Below are 24,436 nucleotides of genomic sequence, written 5' to 3'. Positions count from 1 at the left end.
AAATTTCTAAAAAAATTAAAATACTAATTTGTTTTTTTTCTTTTAACCAATTATATTGTTAATAAATAGTTACCTAATTTATAAAGCCAATTAATAATAAAATAAAACTGTATTTTTATGGTTAAATAATAAATTTAAATAATTGTTTAAATAATAATTTAAAAATATATAAAACAATTGTAATTTCTACCAGAGTTAAAGATATTTTTTTTCATCTTTTTTCATTTATTTATTAATAATAATTTTACATTGTTTATGTAAATATAATAATTTAAATTCATATAAATTATGGCTTATTATTTAAACATAAATTTTATGAATATATATGTTTATTATTACAACATAGTACAGTGTCGTCTCATGACTCACACAATTTTATTGACTTTTTTTTTATTTAAGTATTTTATTTTTATGAAGCTTTGCAAGAATTACTCACACACACATTATTCGAGGTCATTTTTACTCAACTAATTTCCGGGGTTGATTTCATTCAGGCAAACCACCTGTCTCAATTTTTTTTTTTTCCTACATATATTTTATTACAGCAGATAATTGTCATCCTCTATTTTTAAAACTAAAAAGAAAATAACGAAAATTCAATTTTTCATGTGAAATTATATTTTGTTTAAATTGAAATAATGAGAGTTAATTTGTAGACATTTTTTTTTATTAAAATAAATTGACGAGAATGAGTGTGGAAAATTAGTTAGTTAGTGACACGGAAATTGAAAACGTCCAGGCAAAAATTAAAGCGAAAATAATAAAAGATTTTTTTTTATTTCTATAGAAACTTTCCTTTTCGAAATTAATAAAAAAAAATTAAATTACGTGACAATTATGATGATGTCTTATGTGTAAACATGAAAAATAAAATGTTTCATTTTGATTATAAATTTGTATTCAATTGATGAATTGGTTGTTGTTTTTTTTTTTCGAATCGAACAGTAATTTTGTTTGTTCAAAACGAAATAAAATATGTCGCATTGCGGTGTTCATAAAATTTTAAATATAATATTCCCCTGCCAAAAAAAATAATAATAAAATAATTAATTAAACAAAATAATAATAAAATAAAAAATAATATTACTTTTGTAAAATCAATAGTTGACAACAAAACTTAATGAATTATTCATCAAGGTTATTTCGAATTTTCGATACAGAAAATTTTACATTAAAGTTAATTTTAATATCAATTTGTTATTAACTATTTAAATTTAAATATTTATATTTTATTTATTTATATTATATATTCTATCTAGTATCATTAAATTTTTTTTTTTTTAAATTTGAAAAGTTTGATAAGAAATAAAATAATATTTTAAAATTCATTAAAAAAATTTGATAATATTTTTTTGATTAGATTTCCAAATAAGGCGTCAATCGACAGCTAATTAACATTTTATTTTTTTTTTTCTAAATATATAAATTTAGTCATTGTTTAGTGGCCTTGTAACTGACCAATCTAAATAATATTTTTTAAATAATACAAACACACTTAAAACAATATTTATAAATTTTTAAAAAATGATAAAATTCAATATTTTTTTATTTCGATTTATAAAAATATTTCCATGACAATTTAAATTATTTTTATTCATTTTTTATTGTTTAATTAAATACCATTGTTTAAATAATAAAATATAAATTTCAAAAAAAAATAAATATACATATTATTACGAGCTTTGATAAGACAAATATTTAAAAAAAAAAAAAAAAGCTTCATTTGTTTTTTAATCATTAGATTCCAAATAAGTCCTTCAACTATTTTTAATTTAAAAAAATTAAACTTATGATAAGCTTTAAAAATATATTTTCGATGACTTGATAACTATTTATATTATAGCTTTAAAAATCATATAAATATTGAGCTTTTTTTTATTGTAAATTGATCATTAATCCATCTAGGATAATTTTACTTGTCATTGCGTAGTGTCATGCGCAAAAAACAAAATAATATCAAGGTCAAACAAATTTTTATAAACCACGCATGACACTGCGCGATGACAAGTAAAATATTCCATTTGATTGGTCAATAAAATAGTTAAAAATAGTGGGGAAATAAATAAGCCAATAAAATAATTTTACCTATTTCCCCCACTTGATGACGCTTTCATGTCTTGAAAATCTCTAACGAGCACCGTTCACTTCTCATATTCGTTTGTGATCTCACACGCGTTGTGTTCGTTCAATAGTTCCTCAAAACCACAACATTTTTAATCATCAATCAATTTTAATTTAAACAAAAAAAAAAAACAAGCAAAATGAGAGAAATCGTGCACATTCAAGCTGGCCAGTGCGGTAACCAAATTGGTGCTAAGGTATGTCATAGAAAAATCAAATTAATCTCCAAAAAATTAAAATCAAAATGAATTTTTTTTTTTTCTTTTTTTTATAACGGTCATTTTTTTTTAACTAGCGTCATTTTTATCTTAATTTTTTTTTCCTTAATTAACACAACAAACAAGCTATTATCATTTTTTTTTTAAACAAAAAAAAATCTATATTTACAATCATTTGTTTTTTTGATTTCTGTCAGATTTTTATTGATATAAATTAACATAGCCAGAGGGGGAAAAATTATTAAATAAAAATAAAAAAATAACAGCTTAAAAATGGCCTCAAATTTGCAGTAGAAAAAAAAATTTTAAATAATTCAAACAATGTCAATTTAAATTGATACAAATTTGCAACAATTATTTTTCGATAGATTGTTAGTTAAACAATAGAAAAAAAAAAAAAAAAAAAAATTTATCTGTCATGGCGACGAGCGTCTGCCGGCCGGCAAGCGTCGTAAAATGTAACGGTTTTTTTTTCCTCATTCTCAATTGTTATTGGTTGATTTTTTCCTTGGCAACTGCACTAATTATCTCAGCCTAAAATTCTCTAAATAATCATAAATAAATGATAAAAACAGCATAATTATTAAAATATTTTTAATAAATATTTTTTTGTTAAATTAAACAAATATCTGTCATAATTTTTATGATTATTTTAATGACGATGGGTGTGGCGTCTGGCAGTTTGATGCGGGAAACATCATCGAGCGAGTGCGTGCGCACTGTCTCTCCTCTCTTTTTCTCTTGCAATTTACCTTTTTTTCTTCTTTTTTTTTTTCGCTGGAATTATTCGCCCACCAGATGCACTGAACCGACAAGTCTCAACACGTTTCATACCCCCTAGGCGACACCATAAAAAAAAAAAGAAAAAAAAAATGAATTTTCTTGATAGTAATAATCAAGGAAAAGTAGATTTTACTCAATTTGGAAACGTCCCACTGCATGGCTCCAATAATGTCAATGTTGTCCTTGTTGAGACATTTTATCTCAATCCACTGATGCAATTCATTGCACAATATATTTTTTTTTCTCTCACAAACTCCTTGTAAGTACATACTGCAAAAATATCCGTTAACTGTCTTGTATTTACTTGATTTATTTTTCATATTGATTATCATCATGTATCGTCTTTCTCTCGAGGGACATTGACTCAATATGGAATCCTTGAAAGTAACCAAACCATAACGGTTGTTTTAAAAATAAATAAAACTCAATAATATTGATTTTATCAGCTCATTTTTTTTTTTGGTATATTTTCTCTTCTGACAGTTTGTTATCAATTATTTATCAGTTGGAATTCTTGTTGGTTAATTTATATATTTTTTTTATCGTCGAGAATAGACATAGGCTTGTTTAATTATTCAGCTTGTTGCCAACGAACCCTGCCAATACCTCCACCACCATACCTACATGTTGAAAATGTATCCCAGGTATTGATCCTAGACAAAGACATCCAGCTACCTTGTACACCAAGCCCCAGCAATTTTTTATTTTTTACAAAAAATAATTAAATATTTTCTTTTAAATATAGTTATTTTTTTTTCGAAAAATAATAATAATACAAAGGGTCAAAAGCAGCTGGTAAATTTTGTGTTGCTTTGTTGGATAATAACAGGGTGTGCCAGATGCTATACTTGAAATAAATTATCATCATCTTGAAATAAATTTAAAAATAATAATTTAAATTATTATTGATTAAGTTGAATAATTAATAAAAATAGATAACATATTATTTATGATAATTATCATGAAAGCAAGTCATCAATCTATATATAGTCCTGACATTGGTGACTCATGTATTCACGTATATACATAACAACATTGTGTTAAATGTTGAGGACAAAAAAAGGCGTAGAATCAGGTTTTTTTGATGCACATATATGGACATGTGTATGCTTGACACATATCACCTTTTGATTTCATTATTTATTAAAGCTATCATTATTATTTCTTCAAGTTTATAAATTAAAAAGGTTTTTTTTTAAAAATATAAATGGGATTTTATTTATATGCAATTCATTGTGGAATTTATTATTAAAATAATTCATTCATTGAGAGTGTTGATGGATTGATGATGGATTTAATGAAAGAGGAAATTTTTCTTGATGAAAAGTGCCGTTGTTGTTGGGGTCTTTGATCTCTCAAAAGATTGTGGATAATATCCCGTGGGCAGTGATTCGATGTTGTCTGTTCCATTTCTGCATCCTGTATTTATTATTTTTTTTTTTTAATAATACATGAAATTGGGTGATGAAGCATGACTGGATTTAACATGATTTTATAATGTTTATTTAAAATTAAAACAAGTGTTTTAATTAGACTCGTTTGGCAGTCAGGCGTTTAGTTTGTTAAATCGTCGTGGAACATATATCACACAAGTATCAAGGCGTAAGATAAAAAATAAAAAAGTTGAATTATTATATTGTATATTTAAATTATTACGTATGGGTGGATGATGATTATAATCATTACACGCAATTGAATACACGCGAACTAATTGGCTTGGGTTAACGAACTTCTGTCACCTCTATTTTTTATTGAATTTTAATATTTTTTTTTTTTTTTTTTTCTTGTTGAAAATATCATTAATAATTAATAAAAAAATTAGGTCAAATAATAATTTGTAAATTTATAAATGATTAATTTGATATTTTTGTTTTTTAGTTTTGGGAAATAATCAGTGATGAGCATGGAATTGACCCAACTGGTGCCTATCATGGTGACTCTGATCTTCAACTTGAGAGAATTAATGTTTATTACAATGAAGCATCTGGTGGTAAATATGTACCACGTGCAATTCTTGTTGATTTGGAACCAGGTACAATGGATTCAGTAAGATCAGGACCATTTGGACAAATATTTAGACCAGATAATTTTGTATTTGGACAATCTGGTGCTGGTAATAATTGGGCAAAAGGACATTATACTGAAGGTGCTGAATTAGTTGATTCAGTACTTGATGTTGTTAGAAAAGAAGCTGAAAGTTGTGATTGTCTACAAGGTTTTCAATTGACTCATTCACTTGGTGGTGGTACTGGTTCTGGTATGGGAACATTATTAATATCAAAAATTCGTGAAGAATATCCAGATAGAATTATGAATACATATTCTGTTGTACCATCACCAAAAGTATCTGATACTGTTGTTGAACCATACAATGCAACATTATCTGTTCATCAACTTGTTGAAAATACTGATGAAACATATTGTATTGATAATGAAGCACTTTATGATATTTGTTTCCGTACATTAAAATTATCAACACCAACATATGGTGATTTAAATCATCTTGTATCATTGACAATGTCTGGTGTAACAACATGCTTACGTTTCCCTGGTCAATTAAATGCTGATTTAAGAAAATTAGCTGTTAACATGGTACCATTCCCACGTTTACATTTCTTTATGCCTGGTTTTGCACCATTAACATCACGTGGTAGCCAACAATACAGAGCATTATCTGTTCCTGAATTAACACAACAAATGTTTGATGCTAAAAATATGATGGCTGCTTGTGATCCAAGACACGGAAGATATTTAACTGTTGCTGCTATTTTCCGTGGACGTATGTCAATGAAAGAAGTTGATGAACAAATGCTTAACATTCAAAATAAGAATAGTTCATACTTTGTTGAATGGATTCCGTAAGTTTTATTTATATTGCTATTTATATATCTTCTTTTTTAATTGAATTGTATTATTAATCAACAACGTGTTGTTTTTTTTTTAATTAAATAGAAACAATGTCAAGACAGCCGTTTGTGATATTCCACCACGTGGTCTTAAAATGTCAGCTACATTTATTGGTAACTCAACAGCAATTCAAGAACTTTTCAAACGTATTTCTGAACAATTCACTGCTATGTTCAGAAGAAAGGCTTTCTTGCATTGGTATACTGGTGAAGGTATGGACGAAATGGAATTCACTGAAGCTGAATCAAACATGAACGATCTTGTTTCTGAATATCAACAATATCAAGAAGCAACTGCTGATGAAGATGCCGAATTTGATGAAGAACAAGAAGGCGAAGTTGATGAGAATTAAATTTAATAACAAATGATATTTAACTAAAACAACAACAACATTAAGAAAAAAAAAAAAAAAAAAATATCTCCACTATTTCTCTGTACTCTCTACCTTCTTCTTAATCGCATGAACACACGCACGTTCACGCTTCTTAATTTTCGGTTAAATCGTTAATAATATTTATAAATTTTTTTTCATTTTTTTATACAAAAAAACAGTATGTATTATTTTTTTTTTTTTCACGATCAAACCGCATTTTAAATCTGCGTGCGCAATTGTTGACTATTTTTTTTTTTTTTTTTCTTAATCTGTGTACGCTCTTTTTTTTTTTTATTAAATTTTTTTTTTTCATCGACGATAACTATTGCTTTTATTATTTCAATACAATATAAATATATATATTAATTAAGAAATTTTTTTTGTAAGAAATAAAATTAAAGAAGAAAAAAAATAATAAAGTACTTTTTCATAAGAGAAGCCGTGATTCCGCAGTGTAACAACACACTTCATGTGACCATCGACGTCATCTTTGATTAAATTATTGTCGAATAAAAACATTTAAAAAAAAATTTATTATTATCGTTTTAAATTACCTTTATTTTCTAGTTTAAAAAATAAATAATACTTCAATTCATTATTAATAATTTAATTTATATTCCATTATTCATTTTTTGCATTTAAATATTTCTACAAAAGAAAAGAAAAAAATCGAAATAATTTGATAGCTAAATGCCAACTAATTTCGAAAAAAATTATTTCGATATTTTTTAATTATCATAATGAATAATATGTTTTCAATAATAACAATTTATTCATTTATTTCTAAATAAATAAATAAATAAATTTATAAAATAATTAAAAGAAATATTTTCTTTATATTTTACATTCTTTATTTGATCCAAAGAAAAATTACATATTTATATATCATTTTATTCGTACTAAACGACGAAATTTTACTTGTCATTGATAAATAAATTTAGCTATTAACAAATAACGAGAAATTAAAAATTCTAAATTCATATTAATTTACAATAATTGTTGCTCTATCAAATTTTAACATAATTTAAATTAATCTGGGATATTTATAATTGATAATAATTATAATTTTGATTGACATTTTGGAAGGATGATACAGGTTGATTATATCCATCATATTGAGCAGGTCCTGATGTATCAGAGCTAGGTGAAGGTGCTGACCATGTGGCTGATGATAATCTTCGACGTGGAGCAATAATAAGTCTACAAAAAACAAAGCACATAAATTAACCAACAAAATTCAAAGTAATCCAACAAATTATTATCATTTTTCCAATTATTATTATACCTTGAGCTAGATGATGAACCTGTTGATGATGTGCTTGAACTGCCACTTGAATTAGCTTTCATTTGATCACGGTTATTAAAATTTTGGTTGCTCATATATGATCCAACGTCTTCATAGATGTCTGTAAAGTTAAAATGAATTATTAATTTTTGATTTTATTAATTAAATTTATAGAATCATTATTATTAATACCTGTATCTTCATCTGGTATATATTTAAAACTGCAGGTGTTGCTCACATCACCATTTGATGGTCGTATCAACTCAACAAATACTTCAACTGTCTCATAAATTGTCTGATTTTTATAAGCTGGTGTTTTAAAAAAAATTGCATACTAAACAGAAAAAAAAAAAACATTAAAATTGTCTTTAAAATATTATTCATTTGATAATTTAATTGATTGATATTATTTACCTGTTTGTGAATATCAATAACTGGATTAAATCCTCCAAATGATTCCCAAATAATTTTGTTATTTGAATCTTTTACAAAAAAACGTATTTTAATATCATTTTTTTGAATTTTTTCACATAAAAGTATGACATCTGTTCCACCACAAGCTGGACCATTATCTGGGCTTAATTTACAAATTTTTAAATCTAAAAAAAAACCACAAAATATAAATTATCTATTAAATAATTTTATTTTTATTTGATATCAACTTACCGTTGTTGTAAATTGGATTTGTAACAATTGGATTTGATAATTTTTGTAGACAAACTTTACCATCAACTTTGTTGTAATGAAAAATTTGAAAACATAATCTTATTGCTGATGGATCAATGGTGTTTGTTTCGTTTTTATAATCAAATCCAGCTACAAAAAAATACACAAATTATCAATGAAATTTCGCTGTTTTAAAAAATACATCAAACAATTTTTAATAATTATTTAAGTATTGCTTTACCTTGAAATGGATCGACATTAATTTTGGCGCGTTCTTGAAGAGTTTTGGCATAGTCAATTTTTTTGATACACAATATATTTAATTGGGGAATATTTATAACGTTGTCATTTTTCAAAACCACTGGAAGAACATAAATACCTTGACTGTTACAATTTTTACCAATAATTTTATGTGGATGTGGTCTGAATTTTTTATAGTCATCTTGATTCTTTGTAACACACGAGGCAAATAATAAAGCTGGACCTTCATAACCACCATGAATCTAAAAATAAATTAAACAATTTTAGTAAAATAAATTTATCATATTTAATTTTTAATTAACTTACACGAAGGCTAATAAATTTCTTCTCTAATTTATGAGTATTAGATTTCATTGGACCTTCACACTGATATTTAAATGTCAATGTTCTCACTGGCTGTTCTATCACTTCAATTACAGATGATAAAATCTTATTTTGTATCGGTGAGGTTTTAATTGGCTCATCGTTAATTGACGTGTCAATGGTAAGTCTACCCTCTCCTGATTCACTTGCTTTAAAAAAAAAAAAATAAAAATATTATTTTATTAGCTGTTTAGTTTGAAGAAAAAATTAAATATTTTGTTTATATTTACCTGTGTCGTCTGAGTCGTCATCGAAATCACCTTCAGAATTTTGCAAATTTTTTTCAAATTGAAATTGCATTATTTAATTTATTTAATTGCAAATTTAAATGAAAAATATAAAAACTTTTCTTTCAAATTGATAAATAGTTTATTAAAATATTTTAATTTTTGGAGAAGAGACTTGTTACGAAGTGATGCCAGCTGATGCCTCGGAGTGACTGACGTTGCTTGAATGATTTTTGTCAGTGACAACTGGCTTCTTGACACACTGATACTGCAAACCTTATCTATCACTTAAATTTTCACACGCATAATTTTATCTATGAGTCATACGTGGCTCAGGCTACCCTCTGAGTTTTTTCGATATAATATTTTGTTTCTATTCATTTATTCTTTTATCAACAAATAAGGATTTTTTTTTTATTTTAGGATTTTTTTTTTGACGCAGTGGATCAACTGTATGACTAGTTTCTCTATTGTTAGTTTAAAATTTTTTTTTTTCAACGAGATAATTTATACTCGTTTGAGAAAAATCCATGAAAAATATAAAATAAGAAATTTTAAAATCGAAATTCCATAGCTTTGTAATAATAACAAAAAAAATCAAGTAAATTTAAATTGTTTAATTTTATTTTTAAAAATAAACAAAAGAATTAACAGGTATCTTGGTTTTTTTTTTTTTTAACAATGATTATAAAATTTTCAATCAATTATTGAATTTAAATTATTTTTATCTATAATTTTTATGAATTAAATAACTCGAAAATTATTAAATAAAAATATTAAACAATTACATGTCTTTGATAAATAAAAATGATAAAAAAGAATAATTATAATAATAAAATTTGATAAAAATAAATTCAATGATCAAACAAGTATTGAATGACATTTGGTTTTAAATTTGAATTAGTTAATTTGACATTGCAATTATCAGTCATTTTCCTAGCTTTAATACAAGGACAATTAAATTTTTTAACAACTCTAATAACATTGTTGTCATTAAAATGATCATCAGTATCATGATGTTTATCATTAACAACATTAAAATATAAACAGCTTAATATTAGCTTATCATAATCAATAACATCCCAAGGTGGATAAATTCTTAATATTTTACTACCTTCAAAATTTAATTTACCAACAATTTCTGGTGATGTTATGATGGTTATTAATCTATTCAAATAATCATTTGAATTTTTACATTGACTTGATTGTGATGAGCTTGTTTTGTCAATTGATTTATCAAATAGACCATGTGTATCATCAATAATAACACCATAAAATATTTGCCTATGATATTTATGAATAATATTTGTTATTTTTAATTTAACACATTGTGCTGTTGTTGCTCCTTGAAATCTAGCCTGTGACATTTGATGCCTCCAAATACGAAGAAATGATACTTGATTACTAACAAGTGTCTGTACTTTTCCCTCCAATGTTCCTCTGTAAAATAAATAAAATTAAAAATTAACTTGATTATTCATTACAAGAAAAATTATACAACATACTTTTTAGCTTTTTGTTTCTTTTTCATAACTGGATTAACAGCTATTGGATTAATTGTTGAATCAGATGGTCTTGAAATAGTTGATTCACAACTTAATATATTAAAATCACTATTTGTTATTTCCAACAATGAACCTTGAAGACTTGGTGATACCTGTGATATTTTTTGTGATAAATCTTGCTGTTCATTTTTACTATTTGACCAGTATGTTTTATCAGAATCAGTCTCTGAATAATCCTGAACAATTTCATCAACTTGATCATGGATTTTTTTACCACCATCATCATCTGGATCTTCAATTACTTCTTCAACACATTCATTCAAATGTTCTTTATTATTTTCAACTGCCAAATCATCAATTGGCTCTTCAATATTATTTTTTATACGTGAATTATCTTCATCTTGAACAATTGTTTTATCGTTGTTATTATTTTCTGGATCCTCAATAATACTATCATCATATTTACAATTTTTACATGACAATTCATCATCAGATATAACAATATCATTATCACACAGTGTCTTATTAAAACTATCACCATTATCTGGCTCTTCAATAAAATCAAAATTAGTTTTATTAAAATTTTTTTTAACTTTTTTTAATAATAAATTATTAACAATATTATTTTTAATATTTCTATTATATTTTGGTGTATTTTTATTATCTTTATTATCAATATCACTAGCATCACTTGGTGATTCAATTAAATCAAATCTATCATCATCTGATTCATGTTCAATAATTTTATCAACTTGTTTTATTGGTGATGAATTAACTGAACAAATATCACTTGAATTTGGTGATAAACAATTTTTTTTTTTCATCAATGATACTGGTGATTCTGCACTTGATATTATCAATGAACTATCATCAGTTTGTTGATTAACTAAAAGACGATTTGATTTCATAAATTTACCCTTTATTGGTCTATTATTTTTAATTATTTTTTTATCATTTATATTATTTCTACCTGTATGAAAAGCAGCAAGTTTTGATCTTGGTGATATTGTTGTACTTGATGTATTAATATTATCATTATTGGTTTTTTGTTTATCAAAACTTTCATCAGATAATATTTCATCTGAAGTATTGTTTTCTTTGTCAGAAAATAATTCTTTTGATATATTAACTGCTTCTTCATCAATATTTGGAAATAATATTCTAGGCAGTGGTTTATCAGTTTTTTGACGTTTAAAATTGGTAAATTGTGTTAATGGTGACATTGGTGTTCTTTTACCAGGTGGTGTGTCATTAACACATGATTGTATTGTTGATGATGGTGATGATTTATCATCACTTGAACGTTGTTTATGTGTCATTAACCAATCACGTATATAATCACCCTTACCAAGTTTTGCATATTGATCAACATATATTGTTTCTTGTGTTTTATCACCTCTTGGCTTTATTAATTGTGAAAATGTGAGATTAGGTGTCTGTTGTTTGTTTACATTTTTAGAATTTTTTTTAACTAATTTATTCATGTTTTTTTATTGTTTATTTATTTATCATACAACACACACTAATTCTATTAATTATTAGCAGCTTTTTTATTTACAATTATAATAGTATTTGTAATTAAATTATAAATATAAATTATAAATAATGTTATTTATAATTAAAATTTTCACCGGAGCACACACAACAACCAAAACAAGGTCATCTCTCTCCCTCTATTCGCAATATTGGGGCCATTGGGGCTGATTGGGGCCTTGGGGCCTGGGGGTGTTACATTTTTTCCAGATATCACTATATAAAAAGAGTTTGGTTTTTTCTAGTAATAAAGGTTCATTTATACTGAAATTTTTTTTTTTAGCCTGAGGTCTGCGCAGGTCTGCGCGTACTGCGTAATGCGTATGCGTGAACTAGGGGCAACTTTCCTTGTTTTTTATCAAATATCACGTGTATTCGAATGTCTAATGATGTTTATATTGTAGTGACGTTTAGTAAAAAACAGAGCTTAAAAATCTTATGATCTTTTCTAATATAATAATATATACCTATATATAACGTGAATTAAAAATAAAATAAAAAATTAAACGTTGTTTGTGAAAGTTCATAGTCGAACCAATATTTGTAGTTTGAGGGGCCCGTATATCGTAACGCTAAATTTTATGCCTGGGTACCCAAAATTTTGTTGCGCTTCTGTCTTGAAAATTGGCTTTTCAGTGTGTCTGTGCATATACAGACAGATACTAACACTACTGCTAGCAAGCAAGCATAGTACACTGCTACATTATATACTTGTGTATGTCATGTCTGTGTGCATCACTCGCCGCGAGAAATCAAATATTTTTTTTTTTTAAACTTGAATAACATAAAATCCGTGGCAAACATACTTTATTTTTTCAAATTATATTCGTTTTTTTCTTATCTACAATTTGATAGAAAAAAATAAGCTTTCGAGTAGACAACGAATCTACTATATGCTGTTTATGAAAAAAAAAATTGTTTTACCCTATTTTCGTGTATAAAATTTGTCAACTTTGACATTCATTATCTAAAAAAAAGCCGAGGCAAAAAAAATTGAAAAAAATTGTCAACATAGATAATTATTTCATTTAAAAAATAAGACTAATTAAAAAAAAATCGAGTAGAAACTCAAATATTTACAAACAATTTTAATTTTATCAAATATGGGTGAGCTCAAAATATTAAGTAAATCAGAATTTAGAAAAATCTTTGAAAGAAATTATGATGGTTCAGCACCTTCCTTTGAAAAGAAAATGGTTAGTCTAAAATAACTGCAGCTGTAAACGCATACTTGTAGATTAAATATTAAATCATTGTTATTAAATATAAATATTAATTATTCTTTTTAGATGTATTATCCTAATGATGATCGAGAGTTTGAAGAAATCCCTGTAAAAAAACACAAGGCTACAAATCAAATTTCAACATGTTTATTTAATGAAAAAAATGAAAAGGTTGGTCTAAAATATAACTACAGTCAAAAAATGCTCATAGATTAAATATTTCATTGTTGTTATTATAATTAAAAATATATTATTTATTATTTTTAGATATACCATCAGCATAATGATCATTCTTATGCAAAAAATATAATAATTGACTGTGTTAATGATGATTGCCTGGCTGAAATATTCACGTATTTATCAGTATGTGAAAGACCAAAACTTGCATTGGGTATGATATAATTACAATATCAATTTTATTTGATTTAAAAATTATTTAGTAATGGTCGTTAATATATTCGTATTTACTTTATTTTTTAGTATGCAAAAGATGGAAAAAAGCTCTTGATTATGTTTGGTTTAAAGTCAAAAAAGTTGAATTAATTTATTGGCAATTTGAGGAGAATCCTCGCGGTTTAGAGAAATATCCAATAACTCGTCGAAAATTAAGTTTTTTAAAATCACTACTTGATAAATGTGGACGTTATTTAACAAAACTAGACTTGACAGCTTATTGTCATTGTAACATAGTGCCAATTATTAATGATTCTTGTCCAAACCTCGTAAATCTTCGGTTGAGATTCACCTATATGGACGATGATATATTATTCAATGCATTTACACGTCTATATAAACTAAAAGTATTAACAATTATATTTGAAAATCTTGAAAATTTCTTGATACCAGCTACTCTAATTAATTCATTGAGAAACGTTGCTAATACATTGACTCATCTGAGTCTGTTAAATTGTATGCATCCCTTCTCTGGTGAGTGCTTCTATGAGTTTCCGACAGAAATTCATTATGTAAGTTAAATTTTATATTTATTATAAAAAAAAAATCAAAAATATTTTTATTTATTCTTTAAATACTCATCTATAATTGTAGGTAATTCCTGAACTAAAGGCTTTGGAAAAATTTGAAGTGGCTGGTATATGGCTTTCCGAAACGAGTTATTATCACCAGCTATGTGACGCTCCTTACTATGATGATAGCATTTTAAGAGATATTTATAAATTAGACGATTGTAAGGAATTAAATTTGTTGGATCATCAAATTACTGATAATGGTTTGTATATTATTGCCAATGTCATGGTGCAATTAAAAATACTATGTGTTTCCTGTGAATTGGTAAGTGATGATGGTATAGTAGCAATTTCAAAAATAAATAAGTTACAAACTCTAGAATTGATCGGCCGTAATAACGTCACTGATTCTTCAACAAAATTACTTAAAAATTTAACAAAGTTAAAGTTACCATGCAGTGCTAAAATTACTGATGATTCAGTCACCAAAGTTCTTGAAAATTCACCCGATATGAAAGAGCTCTATGCTGAGGACACAAGTGTCACTGTTGAATTTATCAAAAAAGCAGCGGATATATCAAAAGATCGAGAACGACTTTTACATATAGGCGTTACATTAGTACCTGATATAAAACAATATGAATCGCAGTATTTTACTATTCATATTAGTCGAAAAAAAAGAACAAGTGCCCAGGCAGATAGTGTCCTCACAAAGAGTGCAAGAGGGCAAGCACAAATCTTGTGAGCAGGCTCTCTGATTGGACGCTTGTATAAAAATATATTATTTAGATTTCGAAATATTACATGAAAGTACATTAATTATTAATAATTAATAATGATTTATTATGATTCATCATAATAAAATATAACAATCATAGATTCAAAAAAAAAAAAAATTTTATTCTTTGTATTAACTTTTATTTTCATACAAAAATTTAATTAATTTAAATAATTTTTGCTAATATTAAATAATCTTCACACGCAGTTTCAATCAATATCGCTGATGTAATTTAAATGACCTTTAGGGTAAAATAAAAATAATTTTATTTACAACAAAATTTAACCCGATAATGATTGAACTAAAATTTGATGTATCATGACAATTGATTAAAAATTATAATAATAAATATGAAAATTATTTCATTATTATATTTTTCGATATTTTTGATTTTTAATATTATTTTTTTTCAGCAACTGAACGCAATAAAGGATTGTTCTAAATATTTACTCTCAAATGCAAATAACTTTCATATTTTTTGCATTTAAAGTATTTGTTTATTGATCTAAATGAATCAAAGGAAGAATTTATAAACATGATTAAACAAATAAAAATGTTTAATTCATAAAATATGTTACATTATTTGTAAAAACATTTGCGTATTGAGGAAAACCTTGACAATAAAATTTAAATATTCATTTTCATAATAATGATATATAATTAAGTCACAAGAAAGATGCAATTTCTCATAATCTCATTGTCGTGACGTGTGAGATAAAAGAAAAAAAAATAATAGAACAAGTACAATTATAATTTTTTTAATGTTAAAAATAAATTAATATTATTAAAAATAATTATATAAAATAAATTTTTAAGTAAATTTTCAGTTGAATAATAAAAATTCAATAAACGTAGGATTAAGAAAAGTGTAAACTTTTTATTTGTTTTGACATATAATTATCAAAACATAAATATAAATAATAATTATTATTGTTATTTTAATCAGGTACTGATCCAAAATCTGTATTAATTAATTTCTTCTTTAGTCTTTATTAATTTAAAAATAAAAAAAGACTACAATTAAACTTGTTGTATCTTTTACAAGGTCTATCTTCAATTGCAAATATTAAAATTCATAAAATGGCTTATTTTTGTTTGTTCAAAATGAATCAAAATTTGTGAAATAAAATAAACACAATTTTTTGGAACAACTATATTTTTATCTTGAGTTTATTGACAAGTTATTTTGTAAATCAAGAAATTCTTTTTTTATCCATCTATTTTTATTTACAAGATTAATTTTAATTACAGGTGCTCATTCATAATTTATAAATATTTTAATTGCCAAATTGATTGTAACTAGATTAAATTTTAATCCTCGATTTTTGATAAATAAAATTATTCATTATTAAAATAGTGCTGATGAATATTATCAAGTTCATATTATACATATATTTTTTTTATAATAAATTATAATATCAAAATGAAATTTTTGCAAATGTAATTGAATAAAATAAAATAAATTAATACTATAATTGAATAAGATGAATTCCGTTAATTATCAAAGTATATATTTTTTAAATATTAATAGAAGAATAAATAAACAATTTCCTGCATACAATTAAAAAGTGTCTGATGTAAAAAAAATGATTATTAGCAAGGGACAGACAACGTGTCATCATCGAAACATGTCGGTATAAAATTTTTTAGTTCCAACAATCAACAGTGTAAAGAAGCCACTAAAATAATGAAAAAAAATTAACTTGATTTATATTTTTTTTATATTATAATTATTGCATGTGTGACGTGTGTAAATAAAATATTTATGTAAATTATTTACATGTGTATTCCCGCGTTTATCAAATTGAAGCCGAAAGTATATTTTTTTTGTTTTATTTATGAGTAAAAAACACTGTATGATAGTTGTCTATGCAAATAATTTATTATTGTTGAAAATGTGTCGACAAACAATTTGGAAAGCACCGATTCAATTGATGGTGTTTGGCCATTTATATTAACAGTAAGTTTATAATTATTATAAAATTTAATTACCAATAATTGGTTGATTAAAAATACAAATTAAAAAATTTTTGCAAATTTTTTTAAGGTTATGTTTTTATCTAGAATGATTGAATTTTTTTATTAAATTTGTAAATAAACATATTGTTTTATTAATAATTGAATATTTATTATAAATATTATAATCATTTTATAATATGTTATTTAAATTTTTAATATTTGATAAAAGAACATAGACATATTGTTTTCATGTTATTTTTATTTTTTTTATTAGTCATAGATAATTGTTATCTAAATATCATATATATATATATATAATCAATTTAAATTTAAAAGTTGTTTCTTTTTTTAAAATATAATTAATGATATTTGTCGTTTACTGTTTTTTTTTATGAAATTATGAAAAATCTAGTCAAATAAATGAAACTAAATCTAAATTTTTTATTACAAAGGAAAATTGTTAAATACTTAAAAAGAAGGTAGTCGATTATGATGATATTATTATACCTAGGTATTATCAAAAAAAAAAAAAAAAAAAAAAAAAGCACGAATGAAGAGATGAATGGATACTTGAATAAATGAGAAAAAAAAAAAATTATAATATCGATTAAATGACTAGCAGGATATTAAAATATAAATAATAATTAAAAAGCATATAAATAATTATGAAATTTAAAAAATTTATGTAAATATTTAATAATCCAATTAACGTTGTTTTTGTACTTGCTGCATTTTTATTTTTTTTCTTTGATAAAATTAATTTTAAAATATGCTCAATTTTATTTCAAAACAGAGAGAATAAAAATTCAAAGAAATAAATAAATAAGAAAATATATTAAATGGTATTTATTTTATATTCTTCTCTCTCTATTTTTTCGAGAAAATTATTAAATGTTATTTTATTTATTTTATATTCTTCTCTCTCTATTTTTTCATTTTCCCTATTTCAACTCTATTATTTTTTTTTTTCTAAACTAATGAAAATATCAAAATACATGAGAATAAGTTTCATTAAGTCTCTCTGCAATTTTGGGCTTGGTCTGTTATTTTCGTTTTTGTGTGTTGTATCTAAATTGGTAATTAATCAATAAATTAATTGATTAATTTATAAATTATTTTTGTGCGTAATTTATGTACTTGTGTTTCAAAAATTATTGTTTGTGTTGAAATATTATTCAAAAAAATGGCATTTGAAAATTATATTGGTAGTAGAGATTCAACAATTAGAAATATATTAAGAAGAAAATGTAAGTTTTTTTAAAATTTTTATCTATTAAACATATTATTATTTAATTTAAATAATTTTTTAAACTCAAATTTTAATTTAATTATTTCAATTAAGAGAAAAAATAGTTTTACAATAATAATATTTTTATTTGCCTGATGGATTGTCAGAATGAAAAAAGAAAAAAAAAAAATAATAATTTGTAAATAATAAATATTATTAATCGAGGCGTTGATTTTATTAACTATTTATTAATAATTATTATTATATTTATATTTTCAAATTATTTGATATTTCATTGTTTTTTTTTTTTTTTTTTTTTTGTTTTTTTTATATAACTACATAGTGCTTTATGTTTGTGATGATATAATGAAAATTTTTTTATCTAAATTTTGTTTTTGACCTTTATTTCTATTAAAAAAATAAATAAAGCGGGGGACATTTTTTTCTATTGAATTGGCCTATTTTTTTTTTTTTTTTTTTTTTGAATAAAGAGTTGTAATAATAGATTCAGATAAATATTATGATTTAACAAAATGATATTAAAAAAAATATATTATTAATGTGATGATGATAAATAATAAAAAAAAATTATCAATAATTTAACTAATAAATTCTAATTCCTAAATAGGTCTAGATATTTGTGAAAATGAAGGTTTCACTGAAACAGTATTTATGAAGAAATGGAAAGTCTTCTGGTTCATCTGCTGCAACGATAGCAGTTACGAAATTACTGACTCATCTTTGACTCATTTTTCAACCTATCTATGTGAAGATAGAAATAAAATTGGACAAAATAGTGATCTACGTCGTATTCAAATAAGAGATTTAGAAGTTAGTGAAAATTTTGTTTTCTTTTTTAAGTCTTTTTTAATCTTTTAAAAAAATTAAATTCCTTTACTTTTTTTCGGTTTTTTTATGAATTAAAAAACTTTATCGTAAAAAAAAAAAATTTTTAAAATGTTCCAGCAAAGAGTCCAGTGGTTCAACAACTTTGGAAGACCATGGCTTGAGCCCACTCAAGTTCCACCATGTACATTTGTTTACGGAGGTATCGGCGATAATGGACAACGTGAAATTCATCAATTATATATAAAAGACATGCATGAGATCAGTGTATATAATCGACAAAACATCGATAATGATCATGACTATGATCATGTTAATAATCGACTATAATAGTATCAGTTTTGCTTTGTTTTATGTAAAAAAAAAATCAAATGACAAATACTAGATTTTAAAATTGATAATATTACTGATGTATTGATAAATTTTTAACTCAAAAAAAAAAAAAAAAAATACAACATTTTCAACTTTTATTTTCAAACAATATCAACTTGTTTGTGTTTGTGTGTGTGTGGTGTGTGTGTGTGTGTGTGTTAAAATAGAACTGTGAGTTTTCGAAATATTATTCTTGTTCTATAAATTTGCTATGATACACAATTCACAATTTAATTTTCATTCAATATTTTTTTCTTTCATTTTTTTTTTTATCCTACTAGAATTTTTTCTCGTTAATGTCACGTGTTTTTTAATAATAAATAATAATAAATCCTTTTTTTTGTATTTAATATTATATATTGTCAGTTTTAAATCAATACATCGATAACTTTCCAATATTTTTTATTGGCTATTGTTACCACCTCTCGGACTGATAACGTAAATTTTTAAATACAAAAAAAATAATAATAAATTAAATACAAGTTATCGATAATAATTAATACTTGAAAAAATTTAATTAATGTAATAAATGAGATAATGAATAATGAAAAAAATCGTTACTTTTTTGTTTTTTTCTTGTAACAAGTATGTGGTTTATAACACTGGGCTAATAAATTATTTGTTTCAATTGTGTGTTACAAATAATATTGAATTAAAAATATAAATATCAGACAATAGATAATTGCTGGCTGAATTTTTAATTTAAAACAAAAAAGAAATTGAACAATAATTAATAATATTAAGTTTGATGTTATAAAATATAATTTAAAGCATTACAATTGTATTTATGAATCTCTCATACATTGAATCAATGACATAAAAAATTTTGCAACATTCGGCGTCGCATTTACAATGTCAAAATTTCACAGACATATTAAAACGTAATATCGCAATACCAATGTTAAATATATTTTTTTTTTTTTTTATGTTAAAAGTATAATAATAAATAATAATAAAACTGTATTGTTTACCAAATAAATTTTAAGCTATAAGTTTGTGAAAATAAATTTGATTAAATACCACATGAATTGACTGTAAAATAATTTATGATTAATTTAAAAAAAAAATATGGGCTTGGTCAATTGTATGTAACTATTTACATGTAATTTCTAATATTATTTATTTTTTATTACGACTATGATGCAAAATAATTTAAAGTAAATTAAATATTATATCAAAAATAAAATATTGTATTTACGGTTGCTGGTTTATGTTATTGTACAGAAAAAAAAAAAAAAAAAATGACAATTGTATTTGTGCAAACTTTTACAGCAACCAAACTGATAGAATAATTTTTTTTTCTTTTTGGCTAATAACTAATGACTCATTAGTAATGAGTAATGACATTTAAAATAATTGATTTGTACAAGTGGCATCATTCAAAAAAATGGGTCTTTATTTTTATTTTGTCAATCATTAACAATTATTAATTATTTTGTAAATATAAAAAAGACAGAATAATTGAATTGTATATTAAAATCAAAGTAACAATCACTCTAAGATCTATCATACATATATTTTTTTTTTTTTTTTGTATATACTAGTCAACATGACGCGCCTACGGCACGTCTCCCAGCCTCTTGAACTTTGAAAAAAAAAAAAAAAGAAAAAAAAACAGGATTGCTTGAACCTAGCCTGCATAAGTCCTAGAAAAATTTTCTACGATACTCATTAGAAGCGTCTTAATTGGTACTATTTTGTACCGTAACTGTTTTAATTTTTATCTCAAAATTAAAGGGTGGAGAAATAATAAAAGAGGTGGAAGAGTGTTTAATTTGAAATTCAGTATAAAAAGTAGTCTCGTTGTTAGCAAAGTGAGACAAAAAAAAAAAAATGATGTTGAAAAAACAAGAGGCTGGATTATAAAACAGCAAACAAGCTAGATAAAAAAGTGACAATAAAAAATAAAACTAAGCTAGAAAAAAAATATGAGAGAGAAAAATATTAATCATTGGAGGGAGAGAGGATTAAAAATGTTAGATGGAATGACGACATAGGAGATCATGGGTTCCTGCACGTTGTTGTCAGTATAATTTCGCAATAGTAACAACTTGCAGCATAAATAAGTTACAAAAAAACATATATTTACTTGAAAAAAAAAAAAATAAACAATATTTTATAATTGCATATTAATGGTAAAATATAAATTTTAATTTATAAAAAATATATTTACATGTAAATAATAAACAAACACAACAACTTGATTAATTTATCGAAAAAATTAATAAAAATTATTCGAATAATTCAAGTATCAAGTGCGTGAGTGAGCCAAAAAACTGAAAAATAAATTTTTATTTCAACTTGAAAATTAAAACGATAGTGAAATTAAAATTAAAATAAAAAAAAAATAATTTTTTAATCAAGTTAATATAGAATTAAACGCGAAAATTTGGGTTTTTTTTTTAGCCGCAAGAAAGAAGTCGCGATATAATACGAAAAAAAAATGTCTATGATAAAATAGTTAACTAAATTATTTAAAAATTATTGTTAAGTATTTTTTTTTTTTTTTTTTTTAAGAGGATAAAATTTAAAACAAGTTACACATACGAACGACAAGGGCCGGATGTCGGAGGTTGCAGTGATTCGATTGATTCGTTGAAGAGTGTCCGTGGCTGAAACTTCCGAGTGCCGCTTTACCCCTTTTTTTTATTTTTAAAATTTTTTTAACAGTGATAATGTGCAAAGTTAAATAATTAAAATTTTCAAATGTTATTTATGAAATAATGACTGTCAACAATTGAAGAAAACAAAAATTTTTTTTGGTAAAAATTTGTGTGATTTTATAAATTAAATATTAAATAATTAGTCGATATTTAAAATATCATTAAAATTATCATTTTTTTTAGTCCTTTAAATTGATTACAACTTGGGAATATTTATCATAAAAAAATATATAGATATATTTAATTAAAACACGTTTATTTGAATTATTTTTCTCATTTTTTTTTCGTTTTTTTTCTATAAATTTATATTAATATTATTTAACAAACCTATATAAATATTAAAAGTAATTTTTTAAAGTTTTTTTTTAATTGTTTAATATAGCAATACAAAAATTAATAATAAATAAATAAATATTTAATAAACAAATGATAATGATATAAAAAAATAAAAAATATTAAAATTTGAAATAAAATGTGTGCCAAAATAATGAATAACAAACGTATTTTTGTCGTCAAATATAATATACACGTTGACATTGTTTTTGATATACATATATCTATATTTCATGACGTCATTTGCAATTGTAAGTAAGACTATAACAATATGATATACGAGGTACGCACGCAACGTTGACAAAATGCTCTTTCAACAGTTGTTTCTAATGTTACTAATTTTTATTTTTTTTATTTTTTTTATTTTTTATAATTTATTTTTATTTAGAAATTTTTTTTCTTTATTTTCATTTTAGTTTATTTGTTTATTTATTTATTCATTTATTTATTTGTATAATTATTTATTTATTTTTTCAATTATTTATCTTTGAGCTTTTTTAAAATTTTTTTATTCATTTTTTGATTTCATTTTTTTAGTTATTTATTTGTTTATTAATTTATTCAACTATTTATTTATTTATTTTTATTTATTTGTTTAATTATCTATTTATTTTATTTAGCCATTAATTAATTTACCCAATGATTAATTATTAACAAAAATTAAAAATATTTAAAAATTTAAAAATTCCACAAGAATTTATTTAAGTTTATTCTCATAATTTTATTTCATTGTCATTTTAATAAATAAAGATTAAGTGATTACACTAGAGTCTTGTACATAAAGTTGTTTAAATAAAAAAAAAAAAAAAAATAATGAATAAATAAATAAATAAAACTGCGCAATCGCGAGACACTGAATTATTAGATGACAGGGTAGCAGGTCATGTGGCACATTTCATCTCGTGTTAATATTTTTTTTTTATTTTTGCAATTATTTTCACGCTGTTTACAACATGTACATGTGGCTTTCAATATATATATATTATATGTCTATATATAAATGTTGAAAATTAAGAAAATTTAACAAGCAACCGCGTCAAGATGACGATAACGAGAAGATTGATGCATCATTTGCTTGTGCAAACATGCAAAAAATTGATATCAAAATTTATATAAAATTTACATTTTCCTAGCCCTTTCTAAAATACTATTTTTCATCTATATACATATACATAAACTAGTAAATAAATTTATATAACACCTAAAACTATTTAAAACTAAAAAAAAAAATTTTGAAAAAAATAGCAATTTTTGATCAACTAAATTTGTCGTCATTAAAATTCAATAATTAATTTTTTTTTAATGTTAATAATTTTCATTATATATTTAACAATTCTAATTAATAATTATTTAATATTTTAATTAATTAAATTAATCAACAAACATCCATTTGAATTTCATAGAAAAATTTTTAATATTTTTTTGTTTGATAATTTAAATAATATTAATAATTAATTTACTATTATTATTATTAATTATTGTTGTTATTTTTTTTGACCGGGTCAGAGTGTAGTACACTACCTGAATGACGCAAATCCCAATGAAATCCGAGTACACATAAAAAAGAAAAAAAAAAAAATGATAAAATTGAAATAACAAGTATGAAATAATGAGACAAATAAAAAAAAATTCAAATTGAATAAATAAATACATTTAAATAAATATATTTATGAATTTTTATTAAATTTATTATTTATTTAATTGAAATTATTGTTAAATATTATTACAATAAATAAAATAAAAATTGCAATTAAAACAACAGGTACATTTGATAATTGAAAAGTAAATTTTTATATAAATATTATTTTTTTTTTTTTATATATCCAC

At 23.6% G+C, this 24,436-nt stretch overlaps 3 protein-coding genes across 3 annotated transcripts; 1 reads left to right on the top strand and 2 right to left on the bottom strand.

Annotated features, from left to right (window-relative positions):
• Positions 1–2,104: 2,104 nt before the first annotated feature.
• LOC122848215 (tubulin beta-1 chain) lies at positions 2,105–6,885 on the top strand. Its single transcript, XM_044146135.1, has 3 exons — positions 2,105–2,318; positions 5,001–5,980; positions 6,075–6,885. The coding sequence occupies exons 1-3, from the start codon at positions 2,262–2,264 to the stop codon at positions 6,379–6,381; spliced, it is 1,344 nt and encodes a 447-aa protein (XP_044002070.1). The 5' UTR covers positions 2,105–2,261; the 3' UTR covers positions 6,382–6,885.
• Positions 6,886–7,406: 521 nt separating this feature from the next.
• On the bottom strand, positions 7,407–9,322 carry LOC122848214 (embryonic polarity protein dorsal-like). Its single transcript, XM_044146134.1, has 8 exons — positions 9,208–9,322; positions 8,921–9,126; positions 8,595–8,856; positions 8,354–8,503; positions 8,102–8,286; positions 7,880–8,021; positions 7,688–7,808; positions 7,407–7,602 (listed from the first exon to the last, which is right to left on the bottom strand). The coding sequence occupies exons 1-8, from the start codon at positions 9,275–9,277 to the stop codon at positions 7,446–7,448; spliced, it is 1,293 nt and encodes a 430-aa protein (XP_044002069.1). The 5' UTR covers positions 9,278–9,322; the 3' UTR covers positions 7,407–7,445.
• A 437-nt stretch (positions 9,323–9,759) lies between these two features.
• Positions 9,760–12,465, bottom strand: LOC122848213 (putative histone-lysine N-methyltransferase 1). The gene is made up of 2 exons (XM_044146133.1): positions 10,710–12,465; positions 9,760–10,644 (listed from the first exon to the last, which is right to left on the bottom strand). The coding sequence occupies exons 1-2, from the start codon at positions 12,191–12,193 to the stop codon at positions 10,059–10,061; spliced, it is 2,070 nt and encodes a 689-aa protein (XP_044002068.1). The 5' UTR covers positions 12,194–12,465; the 3' UTR covers positions 9,760–10,058.
• Positions 12,466–24,436: the final 11,971 nt, after the last annotated feature.

The sequence above is a fragment of the Aphidius gifuensis genome, linkage group LG2 (assembly GCF_014905175.1).
Source record: "Aphidius gifuensis isolate YNYX2018 linkage group LG2, ASM1490517v1, whole genome shotgun sequence".
NCBI classification, from domain to species: Eukaryota; Metazoa; Arthropoda; class Insecta; order Hymenoptera; family Braconidae; genus Aphidius; species Aphidius gifuensis.
Note: the sequence above shows the minus strand (reverse complement) of the source record. Positions and strands in the feature narration are given on the sequence as shown.